We start from the raw sequence: 16,989 nt of genomic DNA, 5'->3' as shown, positions 1-16,989 counted from the left end.
GAACTACAAGTGTGGGCCTGGCACACGCTGTGGTTTAACATTGGCACTTAAAGCATGTGGTCACGGGGAAGGATTGTAATGTCAGCAGGTGTTGCCTGAAAGAGTTCTGTGTAGACACTTGTGGGACGTTGGTGTGCATGCAGCATCGGAAGGCAGCACAGGCACTGGCAGTGGATGCAGCAGGCCTGTCTAGTCTCCCACAGTGGGTTTGGCTGATTGTAGCCCTGGGCTGTTTTGCCATGGAACTCTCCAGTGTTCCTATAAAATAGTAGTTTCAGCTAAATAAACCTACTGTACTCAGTGCTAATTCAAGAATGCTACAACAGATGGTTGTACAGTTTGATTGGAGGCATGGGATGTATGTGAAGTTGGAAGCCTTTGATAGTCACTGCCTACCTTCATTGGTGATGATAACATTGTGACTCTTACTCATTTTCTGTTAGCAGAGACTCCTTTATAGAGAAAGCCTTCCCTCAGCTCTTTTGTTACCTTGAGATTTGCCAGTTTGGTGAATACAGATTGGTTCATGGTTGTAGGTGTAGCTCAGAGTGCTTGTCTAACATGCAAAAACCCTTGGATTCAATTTCTAGTACTGTTAGAAGAGTGACTAGGTAGATTCTGTGTATGTGTACTATTCATTCATAGAAAATTAATTTTTAAAAATTTAAGGAATAAATCCAGTGAAGAGTGGTTGTTGTCATCTATCCAAAGTCCCAAGTTTAAAAAGCAACACAAAAATGCCCACGTATTTCTCTAAAGGGCTCCTTGGTCTGTTCATTCATCTCCCACTCATTCACTTATTCAACAAATAGTAATTAAGTAACTTTCATGTGCTGGGGGCTATTAGACACAGAAGGTAAATATGTTATTAACAAGATGCGTTCTGAAATTTTGAACCCCAGTTATCCATTGTTTGAAACCGGCAGTTAAACCTCCTGACCCACTTACCTGTCTCTTGTTTATCCCCTGAAGTAGGTAAGCCTTTGTACAGCTTTTCTGTCTCGCATATGAAAAGGAGGCGTGGGGAAGTACTTTTCTCTAGAGCTCCAGCACTACTGCCTCTGGCTTTTCTCAATCCCAAAGCTTCCCTGTGACTTCTTAAGGCTCTGTATGAATTTGGAAGTATATGTTGATATTGCCATGCATGGTCATTCATACTTCTAATACCAGCACCTACAAGGCTGAGGCAGAAGGTTCCAGAATTCAAGGACACTCAGGGCTACATATATAGCAAGATGTGTCAAAAAAAAAAAAAAAAAGCTAGTATTGCTTTAATGGGCTGCATTTGTCATTATCAAGTTACTCTTTCCTTTGTGAGCTGTTAATCCACAATTACTGACTATACTAATAGTAAGTGTGATTAGACTCTAAATAATGGGGTAGGTTTGGCTATAACAGATGCTTTTAAAGCAAATGATACCATTTAAGAAGTTCAGAGAGGCATTACTTTAATAAAGACATGACCTTGAAGAAAAGAACAGAACTCTCTAGAACAGAATATTTTAGCATTTGTAACTGGCAGACCCTGGTTCCATTGTATTTGTTTCAAAATATGTTTTTGTTTGTTTGTTTGTTTCAGGAGCAATCGGTTACATGGGAACAAGTGCCTTTGTTCGAAAAATCTATACTAATGTGAAAATTGACTAGATATCTGCGACAACATGGAACTGGGTCAGTTTCTCTTTCATGAGGGTGGAACTCGCACAGAAAAGAAGAATAATCGCAAGAAGAGATTTGGGCTTGACACTGGGTACTTTGTGGGTCTCTTTTGTGGATGGCTTCAAGTAACATCTATTTCCATTGATCCTAGGTTCTTACTGACTGCTTTCTCCAGCTGTTCACAGCAGATGCTTGGATTTTATGCAGTAGGCTTTACTACAGTACATGGCTAATCTTCCCCAAACTAGCTCATTAAAGATGAAATAGACCAGCTCTCTTCAGTGAAGAGGACAAATAGTTTATTTAAAGCATTTGTTCCAATAAAATAACTAGAGGGAAACTTGGATGCTAAAATCCCATAAGTAGAAATCTTCCTGGCACTTGGTGTTTCTATGTTACTGAAAAATGATGTTCCAGAAAGATTACTTTTTCTCTTATTTTTACTGCCATTGTTGATGTGTTGTGGGACATTTTTATATATTGAACCTGCGTTCTTTTTTGATCTGTTTTGGTCGTCCCTCCATTCAACTGCATCTTTTTTTTAAAAACAAAATTAAAAGCTATTCAATTCTGCATGGAATATATCTGCTGTCATCTTAATCTTAGTTGGATCAACCTCATTTATTTATCTTAAAATTAACCAGCTTTCTCAATTCCATCCAAAGAAGATACAGTATGGAAATAGAGGTGCACTCTCTATAATACAATTTACTGTACAGTTAGCAAGCAAAGTGTTAAATGGAGAAGATGCTTGTTTTTATTCCACATTTGGAGATTTAGATAATTTACATTTTAACTGAATGTCTAAAGTGATTATCTCCCTCCCCCCCCCCCCCCAAGTTAATCTGCCATCTTTTTTTTTGGTTTCAATGAAGGCTTTACATAAGAAATTATTAAACAAAACAAGGGGGGCAATAAATGTATATAACATTAATAATGTCGCGTAGGTGTAGGTTCCTGGGTGCATTTGGATGTACAGATTGACTGGAGGACTGTATTGGGATGATGATTGGTGTAGAAACGTATGGGTTTGGGTGGCCTTTTACATCTTGCCTACCATTGCATGAAACATTGGGGTTTCTTCAAAATGTGTGTGTCACACTTCTTTTGGGAGGGGGTTGTTTTCTTCTTTTATGAAACTCCTACTGGAGCTAAATTTGTAATTTAGAAACATTTAATTTTGTTAATCCTGTCTGGGACATTTAAGTAACATCTAAAGCATTATTGCTTTAGAATGTTCAAATAAAATTTCCTGACCAAATTGTTTTGTGACAGTAGATGTGTTTATAATTTGAAGATACCTTCTCAGAAGGCCATATTATAGAATGTCATTTTTAAAAAATAAAATATAAAGCATACTTTCGAAATACAAAGGACACTCATTACAATCCCCAAACTCAGGTCCAAGTGTGATAGTTTATGCCTGTAATCCCAGCACCAGGGAAGCTATGGTGGAAGGTTGTAGTAAGTTTGAGAACTGGGCTAGAGAGTGAGTTATTGCTACTCTGGGAGACTCTGTTTCAAGGGAAAAAAAGAACAGAGTCTGACTGCTTGGCTACGTACAGCATAAGTATTCCCTTTCTATGACATGGTGACATACAAGTTAAACACTCACTGGGTTGCTGTGCCGGGTAAAGAAGAAGGGACTGCAGTGTAGCTCCTTTAGTGGTGAGACATGAAGACTGTGGCAATCTCAAGAAATCATTTTAGTTTGTACATATATTTTCAGGTTCTGCCCACACTGTGAGGTTTTTCTAGAACCACTGAGTTTCTGATTTAGTAGTTTGTTCTGCAGATTCCCAAAACTGTACTGTTGTATTGGTGGTTTTAGAAAGACTCAGCTCATCTGTGTTAAACCTTAACGTGAAACTCATATATTCAGGGTTACACGAGTTATTTTTATAAATCGATGAACCACCACCCCCACCCCCACCCCACGTGCCCTCACGTCTTACTCTGAGGTGTGTGACATCTTTAGTGTGTGAGATTTGGATTCCTAACCTTAAGTGAGCTGTAAACAATGTGAATAGAGCTATGGCCAGTCACCTTTAACCCAGCAGCTTGGGTTCAATGTCACCTACTGATAATTTCTCTTTCTCGTCTGCCCTTAGGATCTTAAACTAAAGGGCACTGTTTATTTCATGTAACCTGTCAAAGTCTTTAGTATAAGAACACTTAGTCTACATGCTGGGGTGCCTAGCTTACACAGAGCCCGGGTTCAGTCCTTCACACTGTATAAACGGGGCGTGACAGAGCATGTTTGCAATCCTAGCATTCAGCAGGTAGAGACAGGAAGATGAGAAGTGCAAAGTAGCCTCGGCTAGGGAGTGTCAGGACTATCCTGCGCTCTGTGACATTCTATCTCTAAAAATGAAGCAACACTTTTTCTGCTTAATAGAGTATTATAAATTGGACAGCAAATTTTTGTCTTAATAAAATGTTTTTCGTAATCATGCAGGTCAAGTATAGGGTTGTCAGAGAACATGCCGATCTCGGGTGCACCTGTTTGTTCTGCTAGGTTCAGGTTGAGCTCTGGAGTTGTTTGAACTCTGCAATGAAAAATAATTTTTAAATGTATTAAGAACACTAAAATGGATACGAATTATCTTGAAAGATCCTTTATAAAATGACTTGTATTGATTGGTTTATAACTTCACACAGGGGTGACATAAATGTATATCTTGAAAAAGATATAGGTCACAGGTGGCTTAACTCTCACTAGTTCTCAGTAGAATAGTTCAAACAATATTACTTACGTTAATTAGAAGGGGCTTTTGTACTCCATTAATGCTGTATTTAGTTTACTAATAGCTGCTTAGTTTGTCAGCTGATAGTCTGAATACTATCAAAAACTAAGAACATAGTTTAAGCATGCTTCCTGAAAATTAACTGCATTAGAAACTGACATCCTTATACTGGTCTCCCAAGTACAAAAGTAGGAAGAAGCTGTTAAGAGCTGGTTAGAGAGACTCCAGTGTGCTGGTGTACTGTGTAGGCTCCCGGGCCACGGTGGTTGTGGAGAAGCCCAGGCCCTTAGAATAATCACTGTATTTGCCATCTGTACCTCACAGCTGCTATGCTTGCGTGTTTCCACTGACGATGGGTGGCCCTCTTTCTAAAGGTAGTTGCTGCAAATTCCAGTTCTTCCAAAAGTCACTTGATTTAAGGGTTTATCCACAAGTTGTGCTTATTTTGATATAGCATTTGTTTCCTAAATGTTTACTAATCACTTTATGCCAAATGTCTTGCAGATGTTATTTTTAAACTTAACTGAATTTTTACAAATATAAAAAGGAAAAAGTATATTAGTGTAATTTGTCTAGGAATAGCTACATACCGAAGGGCTTCTATACATGAATTCTAGGGGCAAAAGCCTTTTGTAGAAACCTGCACACTGCATTCCATCTGGGTTTTCAGTTCAGATGTGAACATTTATTTTAGTGCTTCATTCTCTTTTACTTAATGAACATGTGATCTGAGTAGTGATGTGCAGAAGCACAGACGTTCATGTTTTCTGTCATGTAAAATACTGTAGTTAAGCTGTATATTAGCAATGAAGGTGTTAAAGAGATGAGAGGATGGTTTGAAAGTGCGTTGAAGACTAGATTTGCAGAAAGGGTAGAACAGAAGAGTGGCGCACACCTGCAGATGTTCTGTAAGCCTTGCGGTCCAGATGAGCATGCTGGAAGGTTTCCTCGTGTAACGCTCCCACTGGAGCTGTGTGCGAAGTGTGCAAAGGTGAAAAGATATGTCATAGTTGCCATAAAAGAGGCCGACTGAAATTCTGGTGGACTAGGCAAGGTACAGTTTATGGTTATCCCCACCATCAGCTTAGGTCATTTGAACATGTCTAAGTGCTATACGTAGGAGCTAAATGTCAGGAGGGAAAGGGTTCTCGAAGAACAGCAGGGTTTTCCTGTAAAACCAGTCTCATTTGGGCTTCCCATCTGTGCTCACCTTGAACCTACAAACCTCCATGGACAGTCAGCAGGTGGGAAGACATGGTGTTTGCCCATATCACTTCCATTTTGTATACACTCTGGTTTTGTGTAGGCTGTATTCCAGTTGGCTTTTTAGTAATAGAAATCCCTCATATGATGTATCAGATACAATTGAGGTTCTAATCTAGTCTGTTAATTTATCTAAAGTTGGATTTTTTTTTTAAAAAAAGTAATAAAAAATTAAATACTTCCCTTGGATGCTTGCTTTCTTTCCTTTGTGAAACAGGTAAACTGAGGCATGAGGGGCAAGATAACTTGTCATCATCAGCCTGCTTGCCAAGATGTGACCGATGACATCCATCCTCCAGTTAGTAACTCAGGACTCAGCAGTTGTCAGGGGTCAGATAAGACCTAAGTTGATGTTGAAGACTCATACGCTCTACGTGAGAACTCAGGCATTCTAGAACAATGCATACAGAACTCTAGGACATGGCCCTGTTGTGAACCTACCGCAGAGGTGGCCAGCAGAGAAATAAAGAGTTTTAATATTTCAGGGTTGATTTCCATGCCTGCCTTTTTTGTATTTTGAAAAAAAACGATGTACAGAAAAGTGGAAAGAATTGTATAGTGAATATGATTTCTTTTTAAATGCTGTTCTTCTCCCTATTCTTTTGACTTCTCTTTATAGATAAGATTTGAACCACTGTCAGCCATATAGGTTGCTTGGTGTAGATTTGGCTGACTTCTGATCTTGTCTGATTGGAAAACTAGGCTAGATTCTATGCCACAGAAGGAAGCCTGTTGTTACATATCCAGCTGCTTGATTTCAAAATAAAGTGAACTACTCAGCTTAGTTTATAATAAACAGGGCCTATATTTAGCCAAGTGGGATTTATATATTATTTGAAATATTTGTTTTAAATAATTTTTTCACTTTCAAAGTTTGCTATAAACAGGGGTTTTCAAGTTGTTTTATTATTATTTTAAAGACTTGTGGAGCATTGTAACTGGCTGATTTTTGTTAGTTCACAGTGACTCAGTCCAAGTCGTTATTACTACAGGACTAATCATGAAGTTCTGGGGAAGTAGAGTCTACAAAGATAAGTTGATTCACGTTGGGTTAGTTTAGTTGGGTAAACTGAAGTTGGCTCTAATAGGGCGGCTCTGAAGAGCATAAAACATGGCTATGCAATGAGGATGCAGGCTTGTGGCCTCCCAAGTGTCGTAGGAAAAGTCATAGCAGAGGGAAGAGGTGAGACCCTGTGAGGATGCTTGTAGATGTTAAGGGCAGCCGGCATCGCACTTGAGAGGCATTGAGAGGATGTATGAAGGCTAAAGGAGGCTTTGAGGTGATGGAGGGAGGGCCTAGGATGCCGCCTTGAGCTAAGATTGTTACAGAGACATGACAGTGTTAACAGTAATTAAGTACCTTCTTAGAGAACTCGCGGCATCACCTCAGTGGTGTAAAAAAAAGGAACGAGCCGGCAGCGTACTGTTATCCCAAGGTTCATTGCCGGTTCTGAAGGTGAGTGTGAGAATGGGACATTGGCCTAGGTAGGGAAGTAAAGGAGAGAGACTAAATGTAGATTGGAAGGGGTCTGAGCAGCTGCAAAATAATCTGATGCTTTGGGGCAAAGGAATGAAGATGTGACAAGCTGGGCAAGACAGAGACTTAAAAAGACCACTTAAGGATTTCCACAGGGCCAAAGATGCTGAAGAGGTAAGACACATAAGCATAGAAAGTAGTACTAAGTTGAACAGGAGGTCATAAAGGCTATTCTACATTGCCCTCCACTTCTCCCGTGAGATTTAGAATTTTATTTTGTATGTATAAGTGTTTTGCCTACAAGTATGCCTGTATTACTTGTGTGTGCCTGTGGCCCAAGGAGGCCAAAAGAGGACTGTAGTTCCAGGTGGTTAGTGGAACTGGGAATTAAACCAAAGCCCGCTGGAAGAACAGCCAGTGCTCTTGACTGCTAAGCCATCTCTCCGACCAACCCTGGATTTAGATTTGAAATACATTTAGTTTATTTGCGCAGAACATGATGATACAGGTCTATAATCCCATCACTTAGAAACCGAGTCAGGAGGATTACAAGTTTGAGGTCACCTTGGCAAGAGTGTCTCAAAAGAGGAAAGCAAGTGTGGTGCGTGCCTTTACTCCCAGCACTTGGAAAGCAGAGGCAGGAGGATCTCTGAATCTGAAGCCAGCCAGAGCTACATAGAAACCCTGTATCAAAAAAAAAAAAAAAGGAAAAAAATCCATATATCCATATTAGCTTGCTATGAGACAAATGTGTGTAATGGAGCTGTAGAAATGTTCAAAGTATTGACCATTCTTCAGTCATTCCCATCTGAACTTCCTGACAGTTCCAACATTTGCTGCTTAACCTATTGGTCAACAGCCAGAGAAACATCCAAACAAGCCTCACACAGAGCTGAGTAGCATGCTTATCTATGAGCATGGGTCTTCAAAATATTTGGATAAAGGGAACTGATGAAAAGACTGGCAGCTAACCCACCAGGTGGCGATTAGGGGCAATAAAGGCTCCAGCTTCTGCGCGCCAAAGACCAGCCTCTAATGTCTGCTTTCCAGAATTCTCGGTTAATGAGGAAGCCAATTGGCTGTTTTCATAGGGCCATCTGGAAGCCTGGAAGTGTCACAGAAGTTTGTTAGCCCTTTAGATGTCTCTTTTGTGGCCTTATCTACTGACAGGTGGTGACCTTCACTGGGTGCTTATAGCGAACCGTGTGGCGTTGGGTTTGACTCCCTCCAGCAGTCAGGCAGAAGTGCCATCCAACCTCCTCCACCGATGATGCTCTATTTTAGTGGCCACTTGGCCTTCCTTGCCATTTGGTGCCAGCTCTTCCTCTCAAGTCCCCTCCTCTCACCTGCCAGTTCTAGCAGATCTTGCCTAACCTGGCTATAACTTCCGTGCTCATTTGATGACAGCCTCAGACAGGGTCAGCCCTCCATTACTAGTGAAATTCAGAACAAAATAAAATACTGTAACACTTTTCTTTGGTTAATCACTACCTGTCCTGGTTTGAAGAAACTGTTGTTCTAGTTAATAGATAAGGCAGATGATGATAGGATGAGACATTTGGAGCCTGGTGTAAAGCCCAGCTTTGGACTGCTTTGTCATTTAGCAGCTAGGAAACCATGTGGTAACAAGCCCCAAAGAGAAATTTAGTCCACCTTTCTTCCTGCAGTTAATTTAAAAAAAAAAAAAAAGACAACTCTGGATGTGGTGCACTCACAGATCTTCACAGCACATTGATGTGCTATAGTGCTTGATTAGGGCAATTTACTTGTATAAAAAGATCTTTGACAAATCCTTGCGGTTAATAGTGTATGTCAGAGTGGATCAGTTCTGACAGCTTGTTTTTTACATTGAAGGTACATCACATAAGCGAGTTTCAAATAACGTCTGATTATCCCCCTAAATAATCGGGGTGCATGTTTTTCACTGGCACAAAAAATAACCAGATTTAAAGAATCGCTCATTTTTATTTTATCAAACTAACGGCAAGGCTTGCTTGGTATGTCTGTAACTTTAAATAACAGTGTTGCTCATTTGTGAGTCTTTGACTATCAAAAGCATCCCAATTGGGACAGTTTTACTGAAGCTCATCCTTATCCTTCCTTACAAGTCCCTCCCACAACTTCGGGTTTGGTGGGTGCTGCAGCATGCACCTGTGCTGGTGGGACCAGGGCTGTTGAAAGAGTGGAGAGAATCCTGCTCATTCCCCCCTCCCCGCCCCCTTTGCTGAGGCATGTGAGACACATGCCTCACATGAGACACATTCTGCAGAGAAACGAATTTCGAAAGCACGAAGTTGGCAGCAGCGAGGTGTCCAGGACTGCTCACACACACCAAGCAGCTGGCCCTCCTGCGTCCTGCCACGCGTGCATCTGGGAGTTGTGAAATGAGTTACTAGAATGAGGTAGGGCGCAAAGCCTAGCCTCAATGTTGAGCAGTGTTGCCCGCACGACAGTGTCAAAACAAGATTGCATTCGGCCAGGTGGGCGCGCGCCCCGGGGAGCCCAACACTTGTCAGCATCTTCGCTTTGCTTGGGTTCCTCCGAAGTTACCGAGGTGCAGGGAAGAGGAGGGGCCTCGCCTAGGACGCATAAGTGATTGGCTGTCCGGGGCCCTTGGAGAGGGCGTGTGGTCCAGCCCTGGTGGAGAGGGGCGGAGCGGCCACTGTTCCTACCGCTGCCGCCGCCAGCACAATCACAGCCACCGCAGCCTTGGCCTCTGGGCAAGTCGTGTTTAGCAGCGGCTTCCCGGGTGTCCAGGCCGGACGGGAACGCCTTACTGGGCTTGCTTGGTACCCTACCGGTGCCTGGCAGCCAAGCAGCAGCCACCACAACCGACCCTGTACGTGGTGTCTCTCTGGATCCGAGCTTTCTGTGCAGGTTAAGTCCCTCGGGCCCCGCCGACCCCTTGCCACTATGCCCCTTGCGACCACTCTTGGCACCCTGGTGCTGCTGTTGCTGCTACCGCTGCCCCGCGGTGCTGAAGTGACAGGGGACCACTCGAATGTCGCCTTGGACTACGGAGCCTTGGAAGGCGAGGAGGGCACGGAGCAGCAGCTGCATTACCACGACCCCTGCAAAGCTGGTAGGTACCACCGCTGTCCTAGTCTCCCGGCAAGTCGGGCAGAAGTTTGCCTTTGAAATGCAAATGAGGGTGGGCAAGGCGGGCCACTCCGTTCCTGAGAGATGTCCCTGGCTCCCGCGGGAGGGGGAGGACAATGTCTGCGGGAAACTGCTTTAGTACTCCTCCAAGTCCAGGAGGACATCCTGGTCCCAGATTAGCAGTGCACATCGGGTGGCGGCCGCAGGACCGGTCCCATAGGGAATTCTGGCGGATGTGGCAAGCAAAGCCTGTGTGGTGCACGGTAGGATCGGGTCGCCTGTCAGCCTCTAGGCACCGGCTACCTTCAGACACTGCAGGAGTTGAGCCTGGCTGGGCGCGGCGCTCCAGGCTCTGTCCGATGGAGTAGCTGGCTTCATCGGAGTTCACAGCAGTTGGAAGTTTCCCGCGAAGTTTCCCAAGATCTGTAGTTACTCTTGGGAAGAGATTAGAAGACAGACAAAAAAGCTTCACAGGACAGAAGAAAGAGTCCCCTAGGAAGAGCGCCCACGACTTGAATTGCTCCAGCTTCCCCCGACCCGCGCCCCTACCCCCCGCAGTCTCCTCAGCACCCGACTGAGATGGAAGTCAGCAGGTGCTCTAATTCCACCAGGAAGCTGCGCCCCAGGACTGCACTGGGCACACCAGCCTTTGAGCACAAACCTTTGCCCCAGCTACAGGGCCTGCTTCCCTCCAGCTACTAACCCTGTTTTGGGATGTGTGGCGAGAGATAGATAGGGGTGTGTGTGATAAAGCATTCCAGCAAACGTTACTAAGTATCTGTCCCCAAAGGACCCAAATGTATCCAAAGTCAAGAGCAGTTACTAGCTGGGACCCAAGCAGGTGCAGGACTCAGACCACCTTGAGGCTGCTCCTGGATGGTGGCCGAGAACCCGCTAGTAGTGTTTTCCTTTGTCCATTGCCCAACCTGATTCACTTCTGGTGGGCAAAAATAAGGGATAGGAGGCCTTGAGGATACTTGAGGCGGTCAGAGTGGTTCCTCTGGGCACAGTGGCCCACCAGGTCTGGGCCATTTCATTCCCTCAGTTCATAGAGACCTCTCCCAGCCTCAGGCTCCTCATCTCTAAAATGGAAGGTAAACAGAGGACTTGGGTGGGAATTTCTTGCCATTGGAATCAATTATAGAGTGTTGTCGTTATTTTTACCATTACTGTGGTGACTCTAGAGCATAGGCTGGAGTCACTTCACAATGCATGTTCTCTGAAGAAGATGAGGTTCCTAGGAAGTCCTCAGGTGTTCTTGAGACCAGAGGGGCATGTGTATGTGGAAGGTCAAGCTGGGTGTGGGGGGACCTGGTCTTAACCACAGGAAAGATGCCAGAAAAATCCAACTGTATATGAGGCCCTGGGGTGGGAAATAGAATGGGTGATTTCTGGGAAATAGGGAAGGTGGTTTCCAGATAAATGAAGGTACCACATCTGATTGTGATGTCCAGCCGGGATGGTCTGAGCATGGTTAGAATGGTGACCTGGTCCTAAAATGAGAGTGCCTAAGCTTGAGATGAGCAGGAGCAACAGCCATACCTGTCAGATTCAGAGGCGCCACCTCTAGGAGGCAGTACGGGCCAGTGGGGCCAGAAGGGAGATTGGTTTGAGAACCAGGCTGGGTGCCTGGTGTATGTAGGATGCTAGTCTAGATGCTGCAGACCCAGAGGGAAAGATGCAGATCTAACTGCGAGTTCCCGCCTGGTGTAAGCCTCCAGGGACAACCCCGAGGCAAGTCTGCCTATTGACTGTCCAGTGATTTCAGAAAAAAAAAAATGTTGGGAACAAAGACACAAATGCTCTGACTGTTCATGGACTGGATGGGACCGGCAGGCAGGGCTGGAAAATAAGAAGCCCGAGTGTGGTCCAGCTGCCTCAGTATATCCGCTGCAGCCATCTTTGGAGCCTTGCAGCCCCCATTCCCACTCTGGAGTAACCTGGGGTGCTACAGGCAGCCAGAAGAGATCAATGGCAAGGGAGACCCGCAGCAAGAGGGCACCTCAGGATGCCATCCTCCTCGGAATTCTGTCATGTAGGGAGCACCCTTAAGGAATGCCAAAACGCAAGAGGCACTTTAGTGGAAAGACAGCTTCCCCACTAGGGGGAACCGCACTTCCTGGTAGCATGTTTAAAGCTTCAGAAAGGGCCTCTATCCCAGGGAAACTCTAACTCCCTAGAAGCTCTGGTCAGAAGGTCAGCTCCTGGTCCCTGCTTCAGAACTTCACATACAAACCATTTCCCACCTGTCTCTTCCCCGTGTGAGTCTCCATTCCACCATGCATCCATAATGCAGAAGGGAGCATCCTGGCTCTATTCCCCACCCATCAGTGGACAAGGTCTGCCTGCTCTAGGCCATGGCTTTCCCCCTACAGAATGGATATATTGAATTTGTTTGGACTCTAAGCTGACAGATCTGGGGAGCTTCTCACTTCTTAAGCATTTTTAAATTACATTTTTTTTCATTTATTTTATGTTCGGGTGGGGTGCGTGTGGAGATCAGAGGACGCCTTTTAGAAATTGGTTCTCTCCTTCTGTATGGTCCTGGGATTGAACTCAGGTGACAGGGCCTCGTAGCAGGTGCCTTTACCCACTATGATGTCTTTCTAAACAAGACATTCCCCCTCTTGATGTATCACTTGAACCCACATGACCCGGTGCAGGGACTTGTGCTTGGGCCCCCTACCTCCTCCCTGTTCAGTGTTCTGTTTCTGTGACTTTTGCTCCAGCCTAGCCATCCAAGTGATGCACAGTACATACTGCAACCCCTCTCAATGGCATACTTACCATCTTACCATTTAACGGTTAACATTTCTACCAGTTTACCATAAACAACCATTAACAACTCCTACCTACTCTGCTATGTACAAGCTGCCTGACACAGGGCAAGTCTCCCCTGTGTGTCTTTGTATCCTCGTTTATGGACAGGAATGATTTATGACAGATTAAAGTACATGGAAAGATATGTCTATCGTTGGGTACATTATAAACAGATTTTCTAGAGACGTGTTGAAAGAACATCATTACTGAAGCTTTGGGTGCTGTTTTACACCGTCAATTCTACATTTACTAACAGTTGACTCTGCAAAGAGGGTGGTTACTAAGTCAGATGATGGGGGAGTGGGAACCTTCCCGGCATGCAGATGGGGAACAGCCATGGGCTTCTAGGCACTGTGTCTATTGGTCCATAGGTCTATACCAGCTTTTCCTTAGATACTGCCCACATAGCCAGACACTGTGCAAGAACTCCGACATTTTCTGCATCTCCATGCTGGCAATGTTCTCCCTGTCTGCCTGCCCTCATCCTCTCATCCTCAGCTGAGTGAAGCCAGGGGCTGGCTTCTCATTTCATCCCTGCCCCTCCTGTCTATATGGCTGATAACACATGGTGCCGCTTACCTATGTGTCAGTCTCCCTATCTGCAAAATGGAGATGGGAGCAAAATCTTTTGCCTTATAATGTAACCAGGAGCAGGGCCACTGGGTATTTGGAGGGTGAACCAAAGAACAGCAGGGAGGGAGCACGGAGTGTAAGGCAGGGAAGGAAGAATTCAATGAGGCGATTGGGATTCAGATAGCTGCTCTAAGTAGTGAGCTTTGACCCCTCCAGGGCCTCTTAGTACCTTCCAAGTACCTCCTAGAATCATCTATCCAGAGAATGGAAGACAGAAAGGAATCCACGGTTTGTAGCCCTTTGTTGTTCACATCTGCTTCCCACTCTATTCTTGGGGAAGAACTCACTCCTAGCTTGGTATACAACAGCCTGACTGGCACACCATTACAACCATGCCTTGGTGGGTTAAGAACAGATAGGGTGGTGTCTGTCTGTCATCTAGAAAGACCTGCAGGATCGACAATGAGTCACAGGAACCCACCTGATGGCTCCCGACCCTTGTGCCTGCTCACAGCTTGCCTGTTCATTGGATTGTTGGAGAGAGCTGTTAGGTTGTCTCCCGTGTGGCTTTGTTGTTGGTTTGTCCTCGCAGCACAGCAACTGGATTCTAGGTGGATCTAAGAGGACCGGATGGGAGGGAGTTTTCAGTGCCTTTGTTGACCACCTCACATCCTCACACCCAGCGTGATGCGATGGCGAGCCTCGTGGTTCCCTTTCACCAACAGGATGGCTATAAAAATAACGTTGTCTAAAAGCAAGTGGATGAGGGAGTGTTGCAGCCAGATTTGAAAACTGACCTGCCATGCTCTTGAGGCATGAACTGGGTCCTCTAGATTTAGGGAAGGTCCTAAAGTAGAAAACTGGGGAGATACATGGTGGATGCTTTCAGCCTCCCAGGTCACCCAAACTGCCTGCGTGAGGCTTTCCTGACGCAGAGATGCTCAGGCAGCCTGTGTAAATCCAAGGGAGCTGGCTGCCAGCCTGCTGACACCTGCTTACTATTTAGCTAGTGGCTTGGCAAATGCCAAAAGCGTCGGACAGCTGTGAATGCTGGATTCGGATGTGATATGTGGACTTGTTGGCCCCTGGTGGCTTAAGGTTCAGGAGCCAAAGTGAGTGTGACAAAGGCACAGTGTGACAAATGGCTCATCACTCAATTTGGGCTATCCTCAGCCCCTGCCCATGACTTCAAATCTCACCTCTGTCTGGAATTTGGAGCCTCAACCTACCCTTCTCATTCGCTTCAAGATACCTTATGTAGCTCAGGCTGTCCTGGAACCTGCCCTGTACACCAGGCTGGCCTCAAACTCAGAGATGCATTGCCTCTGCCTCCTGAGTGCTGGGATTAAAGGTGTTCGTCACTACCACCCAGTCTACCAATGAGGTCTTTTTGAAGGTTCACCCAGAGACCTTTCTGGGGAAGCTACTGTCAGCAGCCCATCGAGGTCCTGATGTAAGGTCAGAACATTCAACTTTGTGATATATGGGCCTCACTCTCTGCCTGGTACCCACAGTGGTGTCCAGCTCACTGAGTTGTTTGTCTGTATCTCCTGAATGAGGGAGGTAGGAAGGATGCTGGCCTTAGGTGGATTGGGTTCATGGCTAACGGAACTACGCATTTGCCCTCTGTCTGAGTAATGCAGTATCCCTTACCTGAGAATGTTGGAAGAGGAGGCAGGGGACAGTAGGGTCAAGTAGTCTCTCTGGAAGTTTGTTTTCCTGTCCCTGTGCATCTCCTAAGGCTCAGACCCTGGTGAGAGCAGCTGGCATTTTTACGTCTCCCTTTACATCCTCTCCTGTCCTAGAAGGTCCTTGCTGATGGGCAGATGGCTGACTTAATGGAATTACATTTCTCCAAGGCCTTGTATGTTAAATGCCTTTCCTGTCTCCAGGCAGAAGCAGCATCTGGTTCACCTGTCTGCCCTTTTGCAAGGCTATGCGAGTGCGAGGAGTTACTGAACCCCCGTCACCCTGTTTTCTCAGTTGCCAAGAACTCTTCCAGCTTTCAGGATGGCCACCAGGACTAAATTGTAGACATTTTATCTATTTCTGAGCCCAGTTTCTGGCACCAGGAGGTACCCAGTGATTGGCATTTATGTCATCAGAGGACAGAGAAGGCGCTCGTAAGTACTTTTGCGCTTGTGGAAATGCTTGTGGATAAGTGATCTCATATTTGAGTAATTAGAGTTGGGGATTCACTATTATTAAACAATGTCTCAAAAGTAAGAGAGGTCAGGGCTGGAGAGACAGCTCTACGGCCAAGAGCAGGGCTGCTCTTCCACAGGATTAGTGTTTGAATTTCTAGAACCAAAATGGTGGCTCTCAATATCTGTAACTCCAGTTCAGGGGAATCTGATGACTCTTCTAGCCTCTGTGGGAACCAGGCATGCAAGAGGTGTACAGACGTACAGGCAGGCAAAATGACCCCACACATAAAATAAAAACAATTAATTTTTAAAAAGTATGAAATCTATATTTAAAATGTGGAGGGTAAGTTTTATGCCACATTTACTATATTTCAATAAAAATAGAGTAAACAAAGTCTAAGAGAAGAATGTATGCCTGTGGGGGAGACTGGCTACCTAGACTTCTGTGTAAGGGTCAGCCAATTGGCTCAGTGCTCAGCTCTTACATCTGCTCAGGCAAGCAGATGCCGTACACATAGCATCAAATGCCAACTGGAATCCAGGGCTCCCAACAATGGCCAAGGCTTTTACTAGATAGGCAGTGTCTAGGAAAGGGGAGATGAGAATGGGGGACCTTATCAGGCCCCTCGCAGATGGGGCTACTCTGGGACCCCAAGCATAATGAGAAACACCACCCTACCCCTCCTACCCCCGCCTCATCCCCAGGGGAGACATGCAATATGGTGGCTGCTACTTTGCACACAGGGGAAACTGAATTTCAGGCTCGGCATTTCTGGCACTCCATTGGTTCCCAGCACCATCTCTGTGGACTCAGTAGAAAGAAATGTGCATCGTGAAACATCAGAGGTCAGCTCCCAGGTCTTGCATCACTGGGGCCTATCCTGATGGGCTTCGCATGGCCCTTCCTGGGGACATTTTTTTTTCCCCTCAGCTCAGCATAGGGATCAGGGAGTGATAACGCAGATAACCTTGGATCTGCAGCACCCTGGCATGGGTGGTCTCCACATTGGCGTTAAAGGTCTAAGAGCTTGCTAGACTGTCCTGAAGACTGCCACCCAGCCTGGACACCGTTGGCTCAGAAGGATGGAAGCCAAGTGCACATATCATTCCATAGTGCTTCTGTGGTCAGCTATGGTCCTTTGGCTGACCACTCCCCCCAGGTCCATCTCCTGCAGTGTTCCATGCCCACACATTAGCCAAGTCT

The 16,989-nt window shown here is 45.4% G+C and overlaps 2 protein-coding genes across 3 annotated transcripts in view; both read left to right on the top strand.

The window, feature by feature from the left end:
• Tm9sf3 (transmembrane 9 superfamily member 3) overlaps positions 1-5,851 on the top strand; it is a 55,093-nt gene extending 49,242 nt beyond the window's left edge. Inside the window, exons 15-16 of one of the 2 annotated variants that reach the window (XM_021151355.1) lie at positions 1,580-1,671; positions 1,811-5,851. In XM_021151355.1, coding sequence (XP_021007014.1) covers positions 1,580-1,647 — 68 coding nt within the window. In that variant the 3' untranslated portion in view covers positions 1,648-1,671; positions 1,811-5,851. Of the gene's footprint in view, positions 1-1,579 lie in introns of both variants that reach the window. The other variant, XM_021151354.2, reaches the window with a different exon arrangement.
• A 4,009-nt stretch (positions 5,852-9,860) lies between these two features.
• Tll2 (tolloid like 2) overlaps positions 9,861-16,989 on the top strand; it is a 121,855-nt gene continuing 114,726 nt past the window's right edge. The window contains exon 1 of the mRNA XM_021152072.2: positions 9,861-10,228. Within this exon, the coding sequence (XP_021007731.1) occupies positions 10,060-10,228 (169 nt within the window). The 5' untranslated portion in view covers positions 9,861-10,059. The remainder of the gene's footprint in view (positions 10,229-16,989) is intronic.

The sequence above is a fragment of the Mus caroli genome, chromosome 19 (assembly GCF_900094665.2).
Source record: "Mus caroli chromosome 19, CAROLI_EIJ_v1.1, whole genome shotgun sequence".
NCBI lineage: Eukaryota > Metazoa > Chordata > Mammalia > Rodentia > Muridae > Mus > Mus caroli.
The sequence above is the reverse complement of the archived record's forward strand: the minus strand, read 5'-3'. Positions and strand labels throughout refer to the sequence as shown.